This window comes from Pocillopora verrucosa, chromosome 6 (genome assembly GCF_036669915.1).
Source record: "Pocillopora verrucosa isolate sample1 chromosome 6, ASM3666991v2, whole genome shotgun sequence".
Taxonomy (NCBI): domain Eukaryota; kingdom Metazoa; phylum Cnidaria; class Anthozoa; order Scleractinia; family Pocilloporidae; genus Pocillopora; species Pocillopora verrucosa.
The window spans coordinates 24,132,256-24,152,747 of record NC_089317.1 but is presented as its reverse complement, the minus strand read 5'-3'; the positions used below and the strand labels follow the sequence as shown (position 1 = coordinate 24,152,747).

The following is a 20,492-nucleotide window of genomic DNA, read 5'->3' as shown; positions in this document are numbered from 1 at the left end:
CCTTTGATTCTGATCAGCGAAAATAATACTGTAAAATCTACAGGTTGCAGTGGTTGCGTAGTTGTTAACAAGAGGGTCTTGATGGGGTGTAGCTTTTACGGCTAACGCTTAAAAATATTAGCCAATCTATGGCTAACGGTTAATATCTTTCCAATGTGGTCACCATAAATTTTTTTACTGTTAACCTTTTCTTAAGACTAACGGTTAAAATTGTTATTCTTTACGGCTAATTTCATTTGGCCGAATGGCGGCAAATGGTTACCGCCATTGAGACCCTATTTATAAAATCAAACTGTAGAATTCTTAAAAAGTTTTAAATTTGAAGATTTTAAAAGAATGAATCATTGAAAAAGGGAAGTATAAGAATTTACACCAACTGAAGTAAATGAAAGGCTACACTGGAAAAAATAAAGTATGTGAATTGCTTTCTGTTGTATGAGAAACGGTGGCTCAAGGGTTGACACGCTGGGTTCTATCCTTGGCCTGGTTGCTGTGTTGTGTTCCAGTACAAGACACTTACAATCTCCCACAGCGCCTAGGGATCAAGGGGGGACGGGGGGGGGGGGGGGTAGCCCAGGATGGGCTATCATACCCTTCTTGGAGCACAACCAAAACTTGTGGTTGCTCTATGCCACGGAAGCTACGTTAAGTTTCGACTCTCTAGGCACCAAACATAAGAGCAGATTTTATCTTAATATTCTAAAGAGATAACTAATGTTACAAGTTCCCTTCTTTCACGAGGAATTGAATTTTAGACCATTAGTCTTGAATCCAGCATTGCAACTCTTCGGTTGCGTTTTCTCCTGGAAAGATGATATTAAGATTAAATATTGAACTCACACAAAGCGTGGATGTTTGAGTTTTCGTTTTCTACATGCATGTACTCTGTTACAATACGGCGCTAACTCTTCTTTCAAAAACAGAGAACACTGGACACCACTTATGAGTGCAGCAGACCTGGGCAAGGAACAGTCGTGCCAAGATATACTCACTGTTAATCCCGAGACTGATGACGTGAACATGGATGGAGAAACAGCATTGCATATTGCGTGTAGGAGAGGACATGTGGGCGTTGTCAACCTGCTGATGGATTACGGGGCAAGTTTGAATGTTTGTAACAAAGATGGTGTAACGTGTTTTGAGGCAGCCGCCAATGCAGAAAGGGGCAAAGTTGTGTTCGCAATGATAAAACATAAAAGGTATGAACAGTTACCCCAGACTGAACTGTTATCTACCAGTTAAACTCAAAGTTGTAATGGCAGGAAGTAGGAGACTCGACTTGCACATGACAGCCGAAAAGTAAGAGTATACGAAAGTTGAGCAGGCTGGGCGATGAAAACAACGGTCTCCTCTTCGTTTTGGCGCTACGATTAAGACGTTTTCCTTGCTTCTAAGATAGCTAAAAATGGTAAAATAAATTTTCAAATCCAAACCCTAGATGGAACGTAGATTTAATGCCATTCTTTCCTTTTTTTTATTTTATCAATGGAAATTCCCAACTCTTTCTCAAAAAGCAGTCGTGATCATTATTCTGACACCTAAGGTCACTTCAGCAGAGCCAAAGCCTCTCAGAAACACCCTTATGTTTAACCTTATGTAAGCTTCACCCAAACCTTAGTTCGGTTCCCCCCTGGTTCTCAATCGAATTTCCAAGCTTCAATTAAAATCTCAGATAAATATTACCCAGGATCTCCTACACTTTGTTATAGCTGGAGATTTTTTGATACGTTTTGTTAGGGAAACACACGTAAAGTGTGTTAGTGTCCATTCATTGATAATTAGTATTTTAAGATAAACGTCTTCATGAGCCACCTTGAGCTTCCTTCCTCGAACAAGCTAAAGAAAATCTGTCTAGGTTAGGACACAATTTCAAGATTTGTTAGACTTAGGGGTCAAATGATTGATTGAGTTTGGTCGGGCGGACGGGTAGATATTTGATTCTGACTTTGTTTTATTGCTTCTGAACAGATGGATGGAAATAATGGAACACAAGGATAAGAACGGCCTTACCCCCATGAAGCTTCTCATAAAACACTTCCCAGAGAGTGCACAGCTGGTCATGGATTACTGCATTGATCGATCAGAGACAGAAAGTTCCGATGATCCAAATTTTACCGTTACTTGCAACCTCCGTTTCTTAGACCCCACTCCTACTAACGCTATTTGCCAGAGAGGAAGCCATTTCTTTGGACCGAGCACCATGGTGAAACACGAGCGTAGAGAATTACTCGAGCATCCTTTGACACAGGTCTTGCTGAATAAGAAGTGGTCTTCTTTCGGGTGCTTGGTGTTCTACTTTAACTTTATGTTCTATTTTGTCTTTGTTGTCACGTTTACAGCTTTCTTAATCCGATTCATACAGAACGGTGATAAAGGATTGGGAGATTTTTTTTTATATCCAATAGTATTTTTACTTATAAGCGTCCGATTCATCAAGGAAGTTATTGCAATACTTGTCCAGAGGCTTCAGTATTTCACCACTTTAGGCAATCTCACTGAATGGTTACTCTACAGTACGACGCTTTCATTCATAACGTTACTTCTCATTTTCGAGCTGATATTTTCGTTAGTCCGCTTTGAGAAGCGTCATGATCTTTACCCACAACTTATCTGGGTGTTGGGTGCCATTTCGATTTTCCTTTGCTATGCGAACCTAGTCTTGGTTCTTCGTCGGTTGAGTCTGGTTGGAATCTATGTCACTATGTTTATAGAGGTTACGAAGTCGGTTTTAAAAGTACTTCTGATCTTCTTTGTCTTGTTCTTTGGGTTCTCCATGGTGTTCTACGTCCTCTTTAAATCAGAGGTAAGATGAAATGAGAGATAAGTGTGTATGTGAGTAAATTTGCTTCTGTTTATGATTTATGTGTTTTTTTTTTCCTTTCTATCATGCTCGTAATTTAAAACCGAAAGTAAAAATCATATTCTTCATCCTGTACCTTTTCGCGCCCTTTAATGACTCGCTCAATAGCAACAAGCTTGACAGATTTGGTTACAGTAATTAATTAAAATGTCCCCCGAGTTTGGGCTCAATATGGGTGCAGCAAATGCCTAATCGTACAAACTTATTTGTAACTTTTAATAGTACTAGTTGGATGCATAATCAACCAACGTTCTATCACAAACGCAGTAGTCTTATTGGCTTCACCACTCATTATCTATTTGACATATGGATCCCATCTTAACATGTGTCTATTCAGTGTGATATATTAACCATTTAACCCCTAAGAGTGACGAGCATCTAATTTCTCCTTACAATATCACCCCTGAATCACACATGAATGTCATGAGAATAAAGGAAATAATCACCAACTAACGAAACTCTCGATTGTTAGACAAATTCTCCTTGTCAGCACCTTAGTAAATGTACAGAGAACAGTATGGAGAATATGAATGCTGATGTCAGAGTGTAGAGGGTAAAGCTGAATTATGCGCGCATTTTGTCTGTTCTTACTTACGATGTATCGGTAGATATACATCCATACATGACTTCACCATTGACAATTTTTTTCTTTATCGTATAAAACAAATAGATTCTATGTAGGCATGGGTCTGTTCAGTAACAGATCACAAAAGACCTCAAAATAAAGAAACATGAATGCTGATGCCTCATGTGCCACTTTTTGTCCTTACCACATTTTGACCTTATCTATGATCTGTTACTGAACAGACGCTCGGCAACATAGAAACTTCCTGTGGAATACACCACAAATAACGTCAATTGTAGTTGAAACAAAAATTTGGAACACGGGACGCAACCGAGTGTGTCACCGACTCAAAATTTGTATTATCAAGACGCTTCCAGCGAATAAATCAAACTTAATGCTATCATTTGTAGGACGTTGATCACGGTTGCATGTTTCACCTACAGGTGGGTCTTGCCGTGGGTGATATCCACGCAATCCGACGCAATGCTGCATTTAAAAGGATGGCTATGAAGGTCATGTATATCGCCAAGGTCGAAAACAGCTTCCCGAGGTGCATCTCGCGGCGTTTTCGCCATCCAGAAGTAACTTTGCAGCCAAATCGTCGAACTCTGAGGAAGAGGTATGCTGTCAGTGCCATTCTGATTAAAAGTCACTCGTAAATCTCAAAAATGTCAGAAAAATTCTAAAAAGCAGCTTTACAACGACTCTGTCAATGTCTACTTTTCTTTAATATCTTTACCATTCATTATCCAGTCAACAGTTAACGAGAAAACTGATCAGTTAGAAATTGTTATTTTGATCTAACACTACATTCTCGTCACTGATTGACAGGAAAATTTATAGCAACTTGAGGGGAGAAGTAACAATCACATCTTGGGAGTCAAATTAAGGGTTAAAATGTTCACTTCACAAAATTATTTCTTTGTCTTCGATATTCAGGTTGATGCTTCTTCTTGGAATGAAGACATCTTCGGGCTTGGACTTTACTCCTCGCGCCAAAGAAGAACCGTCCCCCGGTGTAGTTTTTTCATTATACTGAGATTAAGAAAAAGCTTGACCTTACTGAGAAACGCGTCGAAACGTTGGTTGATACGATGGAGGCGCAAAACGCTCTGCTCAGAGAATTAGTAAAAAAGATTGATCCTGGGACCAAGATGAACGAGAAGAGCATGGAAATGGAAGGACCGACTGTGGAACAGGAGTATGGGAGCACATCAGCTTCAGGAGAGAAATGGATCCTTGACGACCAGCAGCCACATGAGATTAAAACACAACCACACTTGTATAATTGTGGAAAGATTACTAACGTTTAGTTATATTGAGCAGTGAAATACTATCCTATACTTGTACCAGTGTCAGGTGTGAACACAGCGTTTTCAATCACGCGGAGAGCGGCTATGCAGATGTATAGAAAGAAAGAAAGAAATATCTGCAACGTGGGTGCGAGTGTGCGCTGGTTTATCCAAATAAGAATGAGTATGGTAAGTTGTTATGACTGGTGACCAGTCCTACCCATTTGCGGGGTCGACGCAATGCCGGAACTAGAGTGTTCGAGAAGAATGGTTTCAGAAACAGAAAAATTCTCTTTCATATGTGAAACAAGATTCACTTCCATTTACGCGTTCTTTTCAAATTTCATGTCGCCGTAGATGGAAGTAATTGATGTTAATGATAATGCATGCGAACATTTTGGACATGTTTACATTTGCACCAATGTAGCACTATCAAACAGCCCCAAAGATTTATCGATTTCATAAATTCCAACTTTTACTCTCTCTCCCGATTTGCTTGATAAATTTAGGCGACAAATTTTAGAATTGGTCGCGCAAAACAGAAGTATGGTTTCCTTGCACTAACTAGTAGGGGCTTGATTAATGCAGAATAATTATTGAAGCTTAAATCACTGTCATCTTTTCTCCTGCTACACGTCAACCTGTTCAATGGAAAAAAATCCTCCTAAAAATAAACGTTTTATTGTAAAGCGCATAAGAGCTTTAGAATAGGATTATTATTATTATTATTATCCATATTGAAAACACTTCCGTGAACCCTTTAATAAGCATCTTTGTTTACGTGTGAAAAGTGGACAAATTGAATAATCATGCCTAACTACAAGTTTAAAGATCACGTGATCTTCTGTTTTGAGAGCATTCAGCAAAATAATTGCATTTATTGGTACTAATCAGTCAGTTGGGGAATAAAAGTTTCGATCATCTTTGCTAAAGATGATCTTTGGCCTGTAAAATGGTATCTCGTTTGAATATGAAAACTTGAAATTTGCATATTGGTGAAATCTATTATGTTGCAAAAATTTGGTTGCGTTGAGTTTTCGAATCCAATTAACTTTGATTATTATTATTATTATTTCCGTGAGATCCACATATCCTGCACTTGTTACTGCGTGTTCTATATCTAAAAAACACTTTTTCCGAATCCGTTTAACTTTGATTATTCTCGTTTCCTTGTGTGCTCTATTTTAAGAGGACATTGAATCACCGATGACAAGTCGTCTGCCGCCTATGAATTCGAATTAATGTCTGTACTACGTTGATTGTCCGACTTAAGTATGGAAGCTTCTTTTGACCAGAAAATAAATGTTGTATACCTCGACGAAAGTCGCAGAACTCCTGTGCATTGTGCTGCTCTGGATGGTAAGCACGAACAGGTGGAAGAAAAAGTACGAGTCGCCTCTGGACTGGATGACCAAGATGAACAAGAAAGGACCCCACTGCATCATGCGACCGAACACGGACACAGGTACCTTTGCCCGGTTTATCTCAAAGAGATTTATGGTTAAGTGTCATAATGTGAAACGTATGATTCCGAACAAATGCCACAGTTGGTGAAGCCAAACACACTTTTCGTCCCCTTTGATTCTGATCAGCGAAAATAATATTTACTGTAAAATCTACAAGTTGCAGTGGATGCGTAGTTATTAACAAGAGGGTCTTGATGGGGTGTAGCTTTTACGGCTAACGCTTGAAAATACTGGCCAATCTATGGCTAATGGTTAATATCTTTCCAATGTGGTCGACCAATGGTTACCACCATTGAGACCCTATTTATAGAATCAAACTGTAGAATCCTTAAAAAGTTTTGAATTTGAAGATTTTGAAAGAATGAATCATTGAAAAAGAGAAATATAAGAATTGACATCAACTGAAGTAAATGAAAGGGCTACACTGGAAAAATAAAGTAAGTGCATTGCTTTCTGTTGTATGAGAAACGGCGGCCAAAGGGTTGACGCGCTGGGTTCTATCCTTGGCCTGGTTGTTGTGTTGTGTTCCAGTACAAGACACTTTCAACTCTCACAGCGCTAGGGGTCAAGGGGGGAGGGGGGGGTATCCCAGGATGGGCCATCATACCCTTCTAGGGATACAACCAATACTTGTGGTTGCTCTATGCCACGGAAGCTGCGATAGGTTTCGACTCTCTAGGCACCAAACATAAGAGCAGATTTTATCTTAATATTCTAAAGGGATAACTAATATTACAAGTTCCCTTCTTTCACGAGGAATTGAATCTTAGACCAGTAGTCTTGAATCCAGCATTGCAACTCTTCGGTTGCGTTCCCTCCTAGAAAGATAATTATAAGATTAAACATTGAACTAACACAAAGCGTAGATGTTTGAGTTTTCGTTTTCTACATGCAGGAAAGTTTGCTATACTCTGTTACAACATGGCGCTAACTCTTCTTTCAAAAACAGAGAACACTGGACACCACTTATGAGTGCGGCAGACCTGGGCAAGGAACAGTCGTGCCAAGATATACTCACTGTTAATCCACAGACTGATGACGTGAACATGGATGGAGAAACAGCATTGCATATTGCGTGTAGGAGAGGACATGTGGGCGTTGTCAACCTGCTAATGGATCACGGGGCAAGTTTGAATGTTTGTAGCAAAGATGGTGTAACGTGTTTTGAGGCAGCCGCCAAGGCAGGAAAGAGTGAAGTTGTGTTTGTAATGATAAAGCATAAAAGGTATGAACGGTTACCCCGGAGTGAACTGGTATCTACCATTTATACTCAAAGTTGTAATGGCAGGAAGTAGGAGACTCGACCTGCACGTGACGGCCGAAAAGCAAGAGTATAGAGAAGAGCATTACGAAATTTGGGCAGGCTGGGCGATGAAAACAACGGTCTCCCCTTTGTTTTGGCGCTACGATTAAGGCGTTTTCCTTGCTTTTAAGATAGCTAAAAATGGTAAAATAAATTTCCAAAACCAAGCCTTAGATGGAACTTAGTTTTAGTGCCATTCTTTCTTCTGGTTTCTTGTATCAATTGAAATTCTCGACTCTTTCTCAAAAAGCAGTCGTGATCATTATTCTGACACCTAAGGTCACTTCAGCAGAGCCAAAGCCTCTCAGAAACACCCTTATGTTTAACCTTATGTAAGCTTTACCCAAAACTTAGTTCGGTTCCCCCTTTTTCTCAATCGAATTGTCAAGCTTTAATAAAAATCTCAGATAAATACCACCCAGGATCTCCTGCACTTTGTTATAGCTGGAGATTTTTTGATACGTTTTGTTAGGGAAATACACGAAAAGTGTGCTAGCGTCCATTCATCAATAATTAGCATTTTAAGATAAACGGATAAACGTCTTTACGAGCCATCTTGAGCTTCCTTCCTCGGATGACCGAAAGAAAATCTTTTTAGGTTAAGATACAATTTCAAGATTTGTTAGACATAGGGGTCTATGATTGATTGAGTTTGGTCGGGCGGACCGGGAAATATTTGACTCTGACTCTGTTTTATTGCTTCTGAACAGATGGATGGAAGTAATGGAACACAAGGATAAGAAGGGCCTTACCCCCATGAAGCTTCTCATAAAACACTTCCCAGAGAGTGCACAGCTGGTCATGGATTACTGCATCGATCGATCAGAGACAGAAAGTTCCGATGATCCAAATTTTACCATTTTTTGCAATCTCCGTTTCCTAGACCCCAGTCCTACTCACACTACTTGCCAGAGCCATTTCTTTGGACCGAGCACCATGGTAAAACACGAACGTAGAGAATTACTCGAGCATCCTTTGACACAGGTCTTGCTTAATAAGAAGTGGTCTTCTTTTGGGTGCTTGGTGTTCTTCTTTAACTTTATGTTCTATTTTGTCTTTGTTGTCGTTTTTACAGCTTTCTTAATCCGATTCTTGCAGAACGGTGATACAGGATTTGGAGATTTTTTTATGTATCCAATAGTATTTTTACTTCTAGGCGTCCGATTCATTAAGGAAGTTATTGCAATGGTTGTCCAGAGGCTTCATTATTTTACCATTTCAAGCAATCTCACCGCATGTATAATCTACTTTATAACGGGTTTCTTCATGCTTTCACTTTTCGCTTTCGATTCGACAATTTCGTTTGACCGCCCTGAGAAGCGTCATAATCGCTATCCACAATTAATCTGGGCGTTGGGCGCTATTTCGATTTTCCTTTGCTATACGAACCTAGTCTTGGTTCTTCGTCGGTTGAGTCTGGTTGGAATCTATGTCATCATGTTTATAGAGGTCACTAAGTCGGTTGTAAAAGTACTTCTGATCTTCTTTGTCTTGTTCTTTGGGTTCTCCATGGTGTTCTACTTCCTCTTTAAATCAGAGGTAAGATGAAATAAGAGATAAGTGTGTATGTAAGTAAATTTGCTTCTGTTTGTGATTTATGTGAGTTTTTTTCCTTTTTTATCATGTTCGCAATTTAAAACCGAAAGTAAAAATATTCCTCATCCTGTATCTCTTCGCGCTGTTTATTGACTCGCTCAAGAGCAAGAAGCCTGAAAGATTTGGTTAAAGTGATTAATTAAAATGTCACCGGATTTTGGGCTCGATATGGGTGCAGCAAATGCCTAATCGTACCTTTTCAGTGCGCTTTGACGATATATAAAGCTCGCGCGGTCCTGTCAAGGGTATCTTGGAATCATGACTCAACTAAAATCGCCTCATCTTCTAACGGAGCGCGCCAAAAAGGTACGATTAAGGATGATATAACGTTATAATAAACGAAATATACAATAATAATAAACAATCGGCAACAGTCCACGAAATTGTCCGGGTTTACCAAAAGGATCGATTCCCTTTAGTAATACGCTTATGGAAAATGATTTCGAATGAGCATTGGTTAAACCTTTAACTCCAAAGATTTTATTGTTAATTCTCCCCTCTAACTGCTAAATATTTCCTTTTAAATTGGTTAAGAGAATATGGTGTTAGATTAAGAAAAACAACTTTTTGTGATAAGTTTATTTTCATTACCTGTTTGCTAGTGTATGGATATTACACGGAGAAGTTACCTCTCCATCACCTCTGGGAGCTAAAGGGTTAAAGCGCTGAGAGTCTCTCGTATTTACTCCACAGGAGGTGGTATTTAAAAATCTTGGATTTGCTTTACTGAAGGTGGCAGTGATGACAACTGGAGAGGTTGACTTTGAAGACACATTCATGCATTCCCAGAATATCACAAACGAGCCGACGTCTCCTCAGACGGTTTCTTTCGTATTCCTCGGCTTGTTCATGATTTTAATGACAATTGTACTGGTGAACCTGTTGGTATGCATTAAGATAACAAACTTTTCTGTAACTTTTAATAGTATTAGTTGGGTGCATAAGTATAAATCAACCAGCGTTCTATCACAAACGTAGTAGTCTTATTGGCTTCGCTACTCACTATCTATTTGACATATGGATCTCATGTTAACATGTGTCTATTCAGTGTGATATATTAACACTTTAACCGCTAAGAGTGACCAGCATCTAATTTCTCCCCACTGAATCACACATTGACGTCGTGAGAATAAAGGAAATAATCACCAACTAAAGAAACTCTTGATTATTAGACAAATTCTCCTTGTCAGCACCTTAGTAAATGTACAGAGAACAGTATGGAGAATATGAATACTGATGTTAGAGTGTAGAGGGTTAAGCTGAATTATGCGCGCATTTTGTCTGCTTCTTACTTACGATGTATCGGTAGATATACATCCATAGATCACATCACCATTGACATTTTTTTTCTTTATCATATAAAACAAATAGATTACATGTAGGCATGGGTATGTTTAGGAACAGATCACAAAAGACCTCAAAATAAAGAAACAACGTCAGTGACACGCTCGGCTGCGCCTCATGTGCCACTTTTTCGTTCTTGTCACATTTTGACCTCATCTGTGAACTGTTACTGAACAGACGTTCGGCAACATGGAAACTTCCTGTGGAATACACCACAAATGACGTCAATTGTAGTTGAAACAAAAAATTGGAACACGAGACGCAACCAAGTGTGTCACCGACTCAAAATTCGTATTATCAAGACGCTTCCATCTAATTTGTAGGATGTTGATCACGGTTGCATGTTTCACCTACAGGTGGGTCTTGCCGTGGGTGATATCGACGCGATCCGGCGCAATGCTACGTTAAAAAGGATGGCTATGCAAGTCATGTATATCGCCGAGGTCGAAAACAGCTTCCCGAGGTGCATCTCGCGGCATTTTCACCATCCAGAAGTAAGTTTGCGGCCAAATCGTCGAACTCTGAGGAAAAGGTATGCCGTGATTGCCATTCTGATAAAAAATCACACGTAAATCTCAAAAATGTCAGAAAAATTCTAAAAAGCAGCTTTACAACGACTCTGTCAATGTCTACTTCTCTTTAATATCTTTACCATTCATTATCCAGTCAACAGTCAACGAGAAAACTGAGAAGTTAGAAGTTGTTATTTTGATCTAACACTACATTCTCGTCACTGATTGACAGGGAAATTTATAGCAACTTGAGGGGAGAAGTAACAATCACATCTTGGGAGTCAAATTAAGGGTTAAAATGTTCACTTCACAAAATTATTTCTTTGTCTTCGATATTCAGGTTGAAAATTCTTCTTGGAATGGAGATATCCTCGGGCTTGGACTTTACTCCTCGCGCCAAAGAAGAACCATCCCCCGGTCTAGTTTTGGGTTATACTGAGATTAAGAAAAAGCTTGACCTTACTGAGAAACGCGTCGAAACGTTGGTTGATACGATGGAGGCGCAAAACGCTCTGCTCAGAGAATTAGTAAAAAAGATTGATCCTGGGACCAAGATGGACAAGAAGAGCATGGAAATGAAAGGATCGACTGTGGAACACGAGCAAGGGAGTACATCAGCTTCAGGAGAGAAGTGGATCCTTGACGACCAGCAGTCATATGAGATTAAAATACAACCACACTTGTACAAATGTGGAAAGATTACTAACGTTTAGTTATATTAAGCAGCAAAATACTATCCTATACTTGTAAGAGTGTCAGTTGTGAACACAGCATTTTCAATCACGCGGAGAGCGGCTATGCAGATGTATAAAAGAAGGAAATAATTATCTGTAACGTGGGTGCGAGTGTGCGCTGGTTTATCCAAATAAGAATGAGCATGGTGAGTTGTTATGACTGGTGACTAGTCCTACTAGGCCATTTGCAGGGTCGACACAATGCCAAAACTCGGAATGTTCGAGAAGAATGGTTTCAGAAACAGAAAAATTCTCCTTCATATGTGAAACAAGATTCACTTCCATTTACGCGTTCTTTTCAAATTTCATGTCGCCGTAGATAGAAGTAATTGATGTTAATAATAATGCATGCGAACATTTTGGGCATGCTTATATTTGCACCAATGTGGCACTATCAAACAGCCCCAAAGATTTATCGATTTCATAAATTCCAACTTTTACTCTCTCTCCCGATTTGCTTGATAAATTTAGGCGACAAATTTTAGAATTGGTCGCGCAAAACAGAAGTATGGTTTCCCTGCACTAACTAGTAGGGGCTTGATTAATGCAGAATAATTATTGAAGCTTAAATCACTGTCATCTTTTTTCCTCCTACACGTCCATCAACCTGTTCAATGGAAAAAAATCCTCCTAAAAATAAACGTTTTATTGTAAAGCGCATTAGAGCCTTAGAATAGGACGCTATAGAAATTTTTGTATTATTATTATTATTATCCATATTGAAAACACTTCCGTGAACCCTTTAATAAGCATCTTTGTTTACGTGTGAAAAGTGGACAAATTGAATAATCATGCCTAAATACAAGTTTAAAGATCACGTGATCTTCTGTTTTGAGAGCATTCAGCAAAATAATTGCATTTATTGGTACTAATCAGTCAGTTGGGGAATAAAAGTTTCGATCATCTTTGCTAAAGATGATCTTTGGCCTGTAAAATGGTATCTTGTTTGAATATGAAAACTTGAAATTTGCATATTGGTGAAATCTATTATGTTGCAAAAATTTGGTTGCGTTGGGTTTTCGAATCCAATTAACTTTGATTATTATTATTTCCGTGAGATCCACATATCCTGCACTTGTTACTGCGTGTTCTATATCTAAAAAACACTTTTTCCGAATCCGATTAACTTTGAATATTCTTATTTTCCTTGTGTGCTCAATTTTTTCGTGATAGAGGACATTGCGTCACCGATGACAAGTCGTCTGCCGCCTATGAATTCGAATTAATGTCTGTACTACGTTGATTGTCCGACTTAAGTATGGAAGCTTCTTTTGACCAGAAAATAAATGTTGTATACCTCGACGAAAGTCGCAGAACTCCTGTGCATCGTGCTGCTCTGGATGGTAAGCACGAACAGGTGGAAGAAAAAGTACGATTCGCCTCTGGACTGGATGACCAAGATGAACAAGAAAGGAACCCACTGCATCATGCGACCGAACACGGACACAGGTACCTTTGCCCGGTTTATCTCAAAGAGATTTATGGTTAAGTGTCATAATGTGAAACGTATGATTCCGAACAAATGCCACAGTTGGTGAAGCCAAACACACTTTTCGTCCCCTTTGATTCTGATCAGCGAAAATAATACTTTCTGTAAAATCTACAAGTTGCAGTGGATGCGTAGTTATTAACAAGAGGGTCTTGATGGGGTGTAGCTTTTACGGCTAACGCTTAAAAATACTGGCCAATCTATGGCTAACGGTTAATATCTTTCCAATGTGGTCGACCAATGGTTACCGCCATTGAGACCCTATTTATAGAATCAAACTGTAGAATTCTTAAAAAGTTTTGAATTTGAAGATTTTGAAAGAATGAATCATTGAAAAAGTGAAGTATAAGAATTGACACCAACTGAAGTAAATGAAAGGCTACACTGGAAAAATAAAGTAAGTGCATTGCTTTCTGTTGTATGAGAAACGGCGGCCAAAGGGTTGACGCGCTGGGTTCTATCCTTGGCCTGGTTGCTGTGTTGTGTTCCAGTACAAGACATCTCCCACAGGGCCTAAGGGATCAAGGGGGGGAGGGGGGAGGGGAGTAGCCCAGGATGGGCTATCATACCCTTCTGGGGGTACAACCAATACTTGTGGTTGCTCTATGCCACGGAAGCTACGGTAAGTTTCGACTCTCTAAGCACCAAACATAAGAGCAGATTTTATCTTAATATTCCAAAGGGATAACTAATATTACAAGTTCCTTTCTTTCACGAGGAATTGAATTTTAGACCATTAGTCTTGAATCCAGCATTGCAACTATTCGGTTGCGTTGCCTCCTGGAAAGATAATTATAAGATTAAACATTGAACTAACACAAAGCGTAGATGTTTGAGTTTTCGTTTTCTACATGCAGGAAAGCTTGCCACACTCTGTTACAACATGGCGCTAACTCTTCTTTCAAAAACAGAGAACACTGGACACCACTTATGAGTGCGGCAGACCTGGGCAAGGAACAGTCGTGCCAAGATATACTCACTGTTAATCCACAGACTGATGACGTGAACATGGATGGAGAAACAGCATTGCATATTGCGTGTAGGAGAGGACATGTGGGCGTTGTCAACCTGCTAATGGACCACGGGGCAAGTTTGAATGTTTGTAACAAAGATGGTGTAACGTGTTTTGAGGCAGCCGCCAAGGCAGGAAAGAGCGAAGTTGTGTTTGTAATGATAAAGCATAAAAGGTATGAAAAGTTACCCCAGATTGAACTGGTATCTACCATTTATACTCAAAGTTTTAATGGCAGGAAGTAGGAGACTCGACCTGCACGTGACGGCCGAAAAGCAAGAGTATAGAAGAGCATTACGAAAGTTGGGCAAGCTGGGCGATGAAAACAACGGTCTCCTCTTCGTTTTGGCGCTACGATTAAGACGTTTTCCTTGCTTTTAAGATAGCTAAAAATGGTAAAATAAATTTTCAAAACCAAGCCTTAGATGGAACTTAGCTTTAGTGCCATTCTTTCCTCTGTTTTCTCGTATCCATGGAAATTCTCGACTCTTTCTCAAAAAGCAGTCGTGATCATTATTCTGACACCAAAGGTCACTTCAGCAGAGCCAAAGCCTCTCAGAAACACCCTTATGTTTAACCTTATGTAAGCTTCACCCAAAACTTAGTTCGGTTCCCCCTTTTTAACTCGTGAATTGCGCGCATGCGCAAGAGCGAGTTGTAGATACGATGTGGGCAATAGCACTCGCTCGCTCGCTCGCACGCTCGATCGGTCGATTCCTGTAAACTTTTTTTCGATTTTAGGCTTTTAAATGCATTTGATAGTTTTTGGCGAGCAATAAACAAACGAGATGGCGACCTTTGTTGCTAAGAATAGTGGTGGGGTGAAAAAGAAGCCAATGATAACCTTAAAAGAGTTTTTTTTTCCGTTTTAGTTTCAACAAGCGGCGCAAGCGACTGGCAGGCATGCAAGGATTCACACTGAAATAACAGAACAACCTTCGTTTTCCATAAAATTGTAATTTACAATCCTTGAACTTGTAAACAATCCGAAGATTCATTGAAAATATCACTTACTGCGAAGCGCTCGGAGTTTACAGATGTTCAAAAGCTTCTTCTGTTATGGCGTGATTGAGGACAAAATCAATCATTACGTTTCGTATCGTGTGTTTTTCCTGTGTGAAGCAACAAAAGATGCCAGCGACAGACGAAATTACAAGTTAACACGAAAATCAAATAACACCTAAACAAACAATTCCAGTAACCGATTTTCAGTGAATTTTTAAAGAACAATTTTCTTTTAAGTTTCAAGACAATTTGAAGATTCAAAATACATATTACGTACTAAGATGCGAAATTTATATACTACAAAATTGATAAATAGGCCTGAAATGAAATTCTATCTTGTTATTGATTATACGTTGCCTTGCACGTGACTTAAATCTACCTAGGCGAAGATCCAAAATGACGATGGCAGTCTTGGCTTAGTTATATCGCTCAAAACTCGTTCCCGTTTGTCTCATTTGATAAAGAGGGAATCGTTAATGTTATCAATAAGACAGTATTGCCTTGATTTTCTAATATTTACAATGACAGACAGTAAATTTCACTTTTCACCCACATTCACTTCCAACCTTTTCTTTTGAACCAGAAACAAAAATGATATACGTTTAAAACACGACATCATCCACCTTGTCAAATGTAATAGCGTGATCATTTCAATTGTAATGCCTTCTTATCCCAAAGTTACTTTGTTTCTTTGCTACATTAGCGAGCACTGAACTACTGCTCGTACTCTAGATATGACAATCAACCACAAAATTCCCTAAACCAGATAACATTAAACATAATCCAAAAAATCATGTGTCAATTCACGAGTTTGCTCACAGAGCACTTTGATTCTCAATCGAATTGTCAAGCTTTAATAAAAACCTCAGATAAATACCACCCAGGATCTCCTGCACTTTGTTATAGCTGGAGATTTTTTGATACGTTTTGTTAGGGAAACACACGAAAAGTGTGTTAGCGTCCATTCATTAATAATTAGTATTTTGAGATAAACGGATAAACGTCTTCATGAGCCATCTTGAGCTTCCTTCCTCGGATAACCGAAAGAAAATCTGTTTAGGTTAAGATACAATCTCAAAATTTGTTAGACACAGGCGTCAATGATTGATTGAGCTTGGTCGGGCGGATCGGGAAAAAATTTGACTCTGACTCTGTTTTATTGCTTCTGAACAGATGGATGGAAATAATGGAACACAAGGATAAGAAGGGCCTTACCCCCATGAAGCTTCTCATAAAACACTTCCCAGAGAGTGCACAGCTGGTCATGGATTACTGCATTGATCGATCAGAGATAGAAAGTTCCAGTGATCCAAATTTTACCATTACTTGCAACCTCCGTTTCCTAGACCCCGGACCTACTAACACTATTTGCCAGAGAGGAAGCCATTTCTTTGGACCGAGCACCATGGTGAAACACGAACGTAAAGAATTACTCGAGCATCCTTTGACACAGGTCTTGTTGAACAAGAAGTGGTCTTCTTTCGGGCGCTTGGTGTTCTACTTTAACTTTATGTTCTGTTTTGTCTTTGTTGTCATGTTTACAGCTTTCTTAATCCGTTTCATGCAGAACGGTGATACAGGATTGGGAGATTCTTTTATGTATCCAATAGTATTTTTACTTTTTGGTGTCCGATTCATTAAGGAAGTTATTGCAATAGTTGTCCAGAGGCTTCATTATTTCACCACTTTAAGTAATCTCACTGAATGGATACTCTACAGTACGACGGGTTTCTTCATGTTTTCACTTTTCGCTTTCGATTTGACAATTCCGTTTGACGACCCTGAGAAGCGTCATAATCGTTATCCACAACTCATCTGGGTGTTGGGTGCCATTTCGATTTTTCTTTGCTATGCGAACCTAGTCTTGGTTCTTTGTCGGTTGAGTCTGGTTGGAATCTATGTCACCATGTTTATAGAGGTCACTAAGTCGGTTCTCAAAGTACTTCTAATCTTCTTTGTCTTTTTCTTTGGGTTCTCCATGGTGTTCTACATCCTCTTTAAATCAGAGGTAAGATGAAATAAGAGATAAGTGTGTATGTAAGTAATTTGCTTCTGTTTGTGATTTATGTGACTTTTTTCCCTTTTTTATCATGCTCGTAATTTAAAACCCAAAGTAAAAATATTCCTCATTCTGTACCTTTTTGCGCCGTTTATTGACTCGCTCAATAGCAACAAGCTTGACAGATTTGGTTACAGTAATTAATTAAAATGTCACCGGATTTTGGGCTCAATATGGGTGCAGCAAATGCCTAATCGTACCTTTTCAGTGCGCTTTGACGACATATAAAGCTCGCTCGGTCTTGTCAAGGGTATCTTGGAATCATGACTCAACTAAAATCGCTTCATCTTCTAACGGAGCGCGCCAAAAAGGTACGATTAAGGATGATATACCGTTATAGTAAGCGAAATATGCAATAATGATAAACAATAAACAACTCCCAAGATCTGATTGTTAATTCTCCCCTCTAGCTGCTACACATTTCCTTTTAAATTAGTTAAGAGAGTATGGTGTTAGATTAAGAAAAACAACTTTTGTGTGATAAGTTTATTCTCATTACCTGTTTGCTAGACAGTGTATGGATATTACACGGAGAAGTTACCTCTCCATCACCTCTGGGAGTTAAAGGGCTAAAGCGCTGAGAGTCTCTCGTATTTCCTCCACAGGAGGTGGTATTTAAACAACCGGGATTTTCTTTACTGAAGGTGGTAGTGATGACAATTGGAGAGGTTGACTTTGAAGACAGATTCATGCATTCCCAGAATATCACAAACAAGCCGACATCTTCTCAGACAGCTTCTTTCGTTTTCCTCGGCTTGTTCTTGATTTTAATGACAATTGTACTGATGAACCTGCTGGTATGCGTTAGGATAAGAAACTTTTCTGTAACTTTTAATAGTACTAGTTGGATGCATAATCAACCAACGTTCTATCACAAACGCAGTAGTCTTATTGGCTTCACTATTCTCTATCTATTTGACATATGGATCCCATCTTAACATGTGTCTATTCGGTGTGATATATTAACCATTTAGCCCCTAAGAGTGACGAGCATCTAATTTCTCCTTACAATATCCCCACTCAATCACACATTGATGTCATGAGAATGAAGGAAATAATCACCAACTAAAGAAACTCTTGATTGTTAGACAAATTCTCCTTGTCAGCACCTTAGTAAATGTACAGATAACAGTATGGAGAATATGAATACTGATGTCAGAGTGTAGAGGGTTAGGCTGAATTATGCGCGCATTTTGTCTGCTTCTTACTTACGATGTATCGGTAGATATACATCCATAGATCACATCACCATTGACATTTTTTTTCTTTATCGTATAAAACAAACAGATTCCATGTTGGCATGGGTATGTTCAGGAACAGATCACAAAAGACCTCAAAATAAAGAAACAACGTCAGTGACACGCTCGGCTGCGCCTCATGTGCCATTTTTTGTCCTTACCACATTTTGACCTCATCTGTGATCTGTTACGGCTGAGCAGACGCTCGGCAACATAGAAACTTCCTGTGGAATACACCACAAATAACGTCTATTGTAGTTAAAACAAAAAATTGGAACACGGGACGCAACTGAGTATTTCACCGACTCAAAATTCGTATTATCAAGACGCTTCTGTGTAAGAAATGAAACTTAGTGCTACAATTTGCAGGACGTTGATCACGGTTGCATGTTTCACCTACAGGTGGGTCTTGCCGTGGGTGATATCGACGCAATTCGCCGCAATGCTGCCTTTAAAAGGATGGCTATGCAGGTCATGTATATCGTTAGGGTCGAAAACAGCTTCCCGAGGTGCATCTCGCGGCGTTTTCGCCATCCAGAAGTAAGTTTGCGGCCAAATCGTCGAACTCTGAGGAAAAGGTATGCCGTGATTGCCATTCTGATAAAAAATCACACGTAAATCTCAAAAATGTCAGAAAATTCTAAAAAGCAGCTTTACAACGACTCCATCAATGTCTACTTCTCTTTAATATCTTTACCATTCATTATCCAGCCAGAAAACTGATCAGGTAGAAGTTGTCATTTTGATCTAACACTACATTCTCGTCACTGATTGACAGGAAAATTTATAGCAACTTGAGGGGAGAAGTAACAATCACATCTTGGGAGTCAAATTAAGGGTTAAAATGTTCACTTCACAAAATTATTTCTTTGTCTTCGATATTCAGGTTGATGCTTCTTCTTGGAATGAAGACATCTTCGGGCTTGGACTTTACTCCTCGCGCCAAAGAAGAACCGTCCCCCGGTGTAGTTTTGGATTATACTGAGATTAAGAAAAAGCTTGACCTTACTGAGAAACGCGTCGAAACATTGGTTCATACGATGGAGGCGCAAAACGCTCTGCTCAGAGAATTAGTAAAAAGGATTGATCCTGGGACCAAGATGGACGAGAAGAGTATGGAAATGAAAGGATCGACTGTGGAACACGAGCAAGGGAGTACATCAGCTTCAGGAGAGAAGTGGATCCTTGACGACCAGCAGCCACATGAGATTAAAACAGAACCACACTTGTATGAATGGGGAAAGACCAGTAACGTTTAGTCATATTGAGCAGCCATATATCAGTATTTACTAGAAAAAATGCTAACGTTGAAGGCGCGCTTTGATTGGTTACTCAAACTCTTTGCTACTCACCTCCGACCAACTCGTGCGAGCGTTTGCGCCAGAAAATATTGTAATCGTTGCAGGAATAAATAAGTTAAAATAATCTTTTTGTACTATGTTATCTCACTGTTTTAGTGTTTACTAAAACAACCATTTACCTCAGCATCGGTGGCTAGCGGTGGATATTTGCCCTTTTAGTGGATAGTTGTTAATTATACTATAATTGTGCCTTATTTAGGGCGGGTGAAAGAAAAAGAAACTTTGATATAACCATCACACTTTTAGGATTGGCAAGAACAAAAGTGCCGTGAGTAAACACAACATTTTGCGTTAGAAGCAGTTATGCGAATGTTTTGGGAGAAATAATAAACATGACAGAATCTGTGTGCTTGTTTTCTTAGATATGTAAGGTACATTGAGCCAAAGAAGACCATTTTTTTTTTTTATAAATAGGCGATCCGAGGGAACTCCAGCAAGTAGTGAACATGCAAAATAAGCACTGTGAGCGCCTGTTAGATAAACTTGAAATCCCAATTGATAATATATTCTGTGTTCAATTATATGGCAAGCAAATAAAACTTCCAAATCGTGATAAATGCAAATTATGTAAAGCCCACATATAAATGTATAAACGCATAACAACTACTGGATCCAGGGATCCATTCTTAAATGGAATAAACCCTTAGAAGGTACAG

The 20,492-nt window shown here is 39.2% G+C and overlaps 1 protein-coding gene across 1 annotated transcript in view; it reads left to right on the top strand.

The window, feature by feature from the left end:
* The window catches only part of LOC131798241 (transient receptor potential cation channel subfamily A member 1-like), a 20,188-nt gene extending 454 nt beyond the window's left edge, over nucleotides 1-19,734 (top strand). Inside the window, exons 2-6 of the mRNA XM_066169003.1 lie at nucleotides 924-1,199; nucleotides 16,352-17,186; nucleotides 17,843-18,034; nucleotides 18,878-19,053; nucleotides 19,362-19,734. Coding sequence (XP_066025100.1) covers nucleotides 924-1,199; nucleotides 16,352-17,186; nucleotides 17,843-18,034; nucleotides 18,878-19,053; nucleotides 19,362-19,734 — 1,852 coding nt within the window. The remainder of the gene's footprint in view (nucleotides 1-923; nucleotides 1,200-16,351; nucleotides 17,187-17,842; nucleotides 18,035-18,877; nucleotides 19,054-19,361) is intronic.
* The last annotated feature ends 758 nt before the right edge of the window (nucleotides 19,735-20,492 follow it).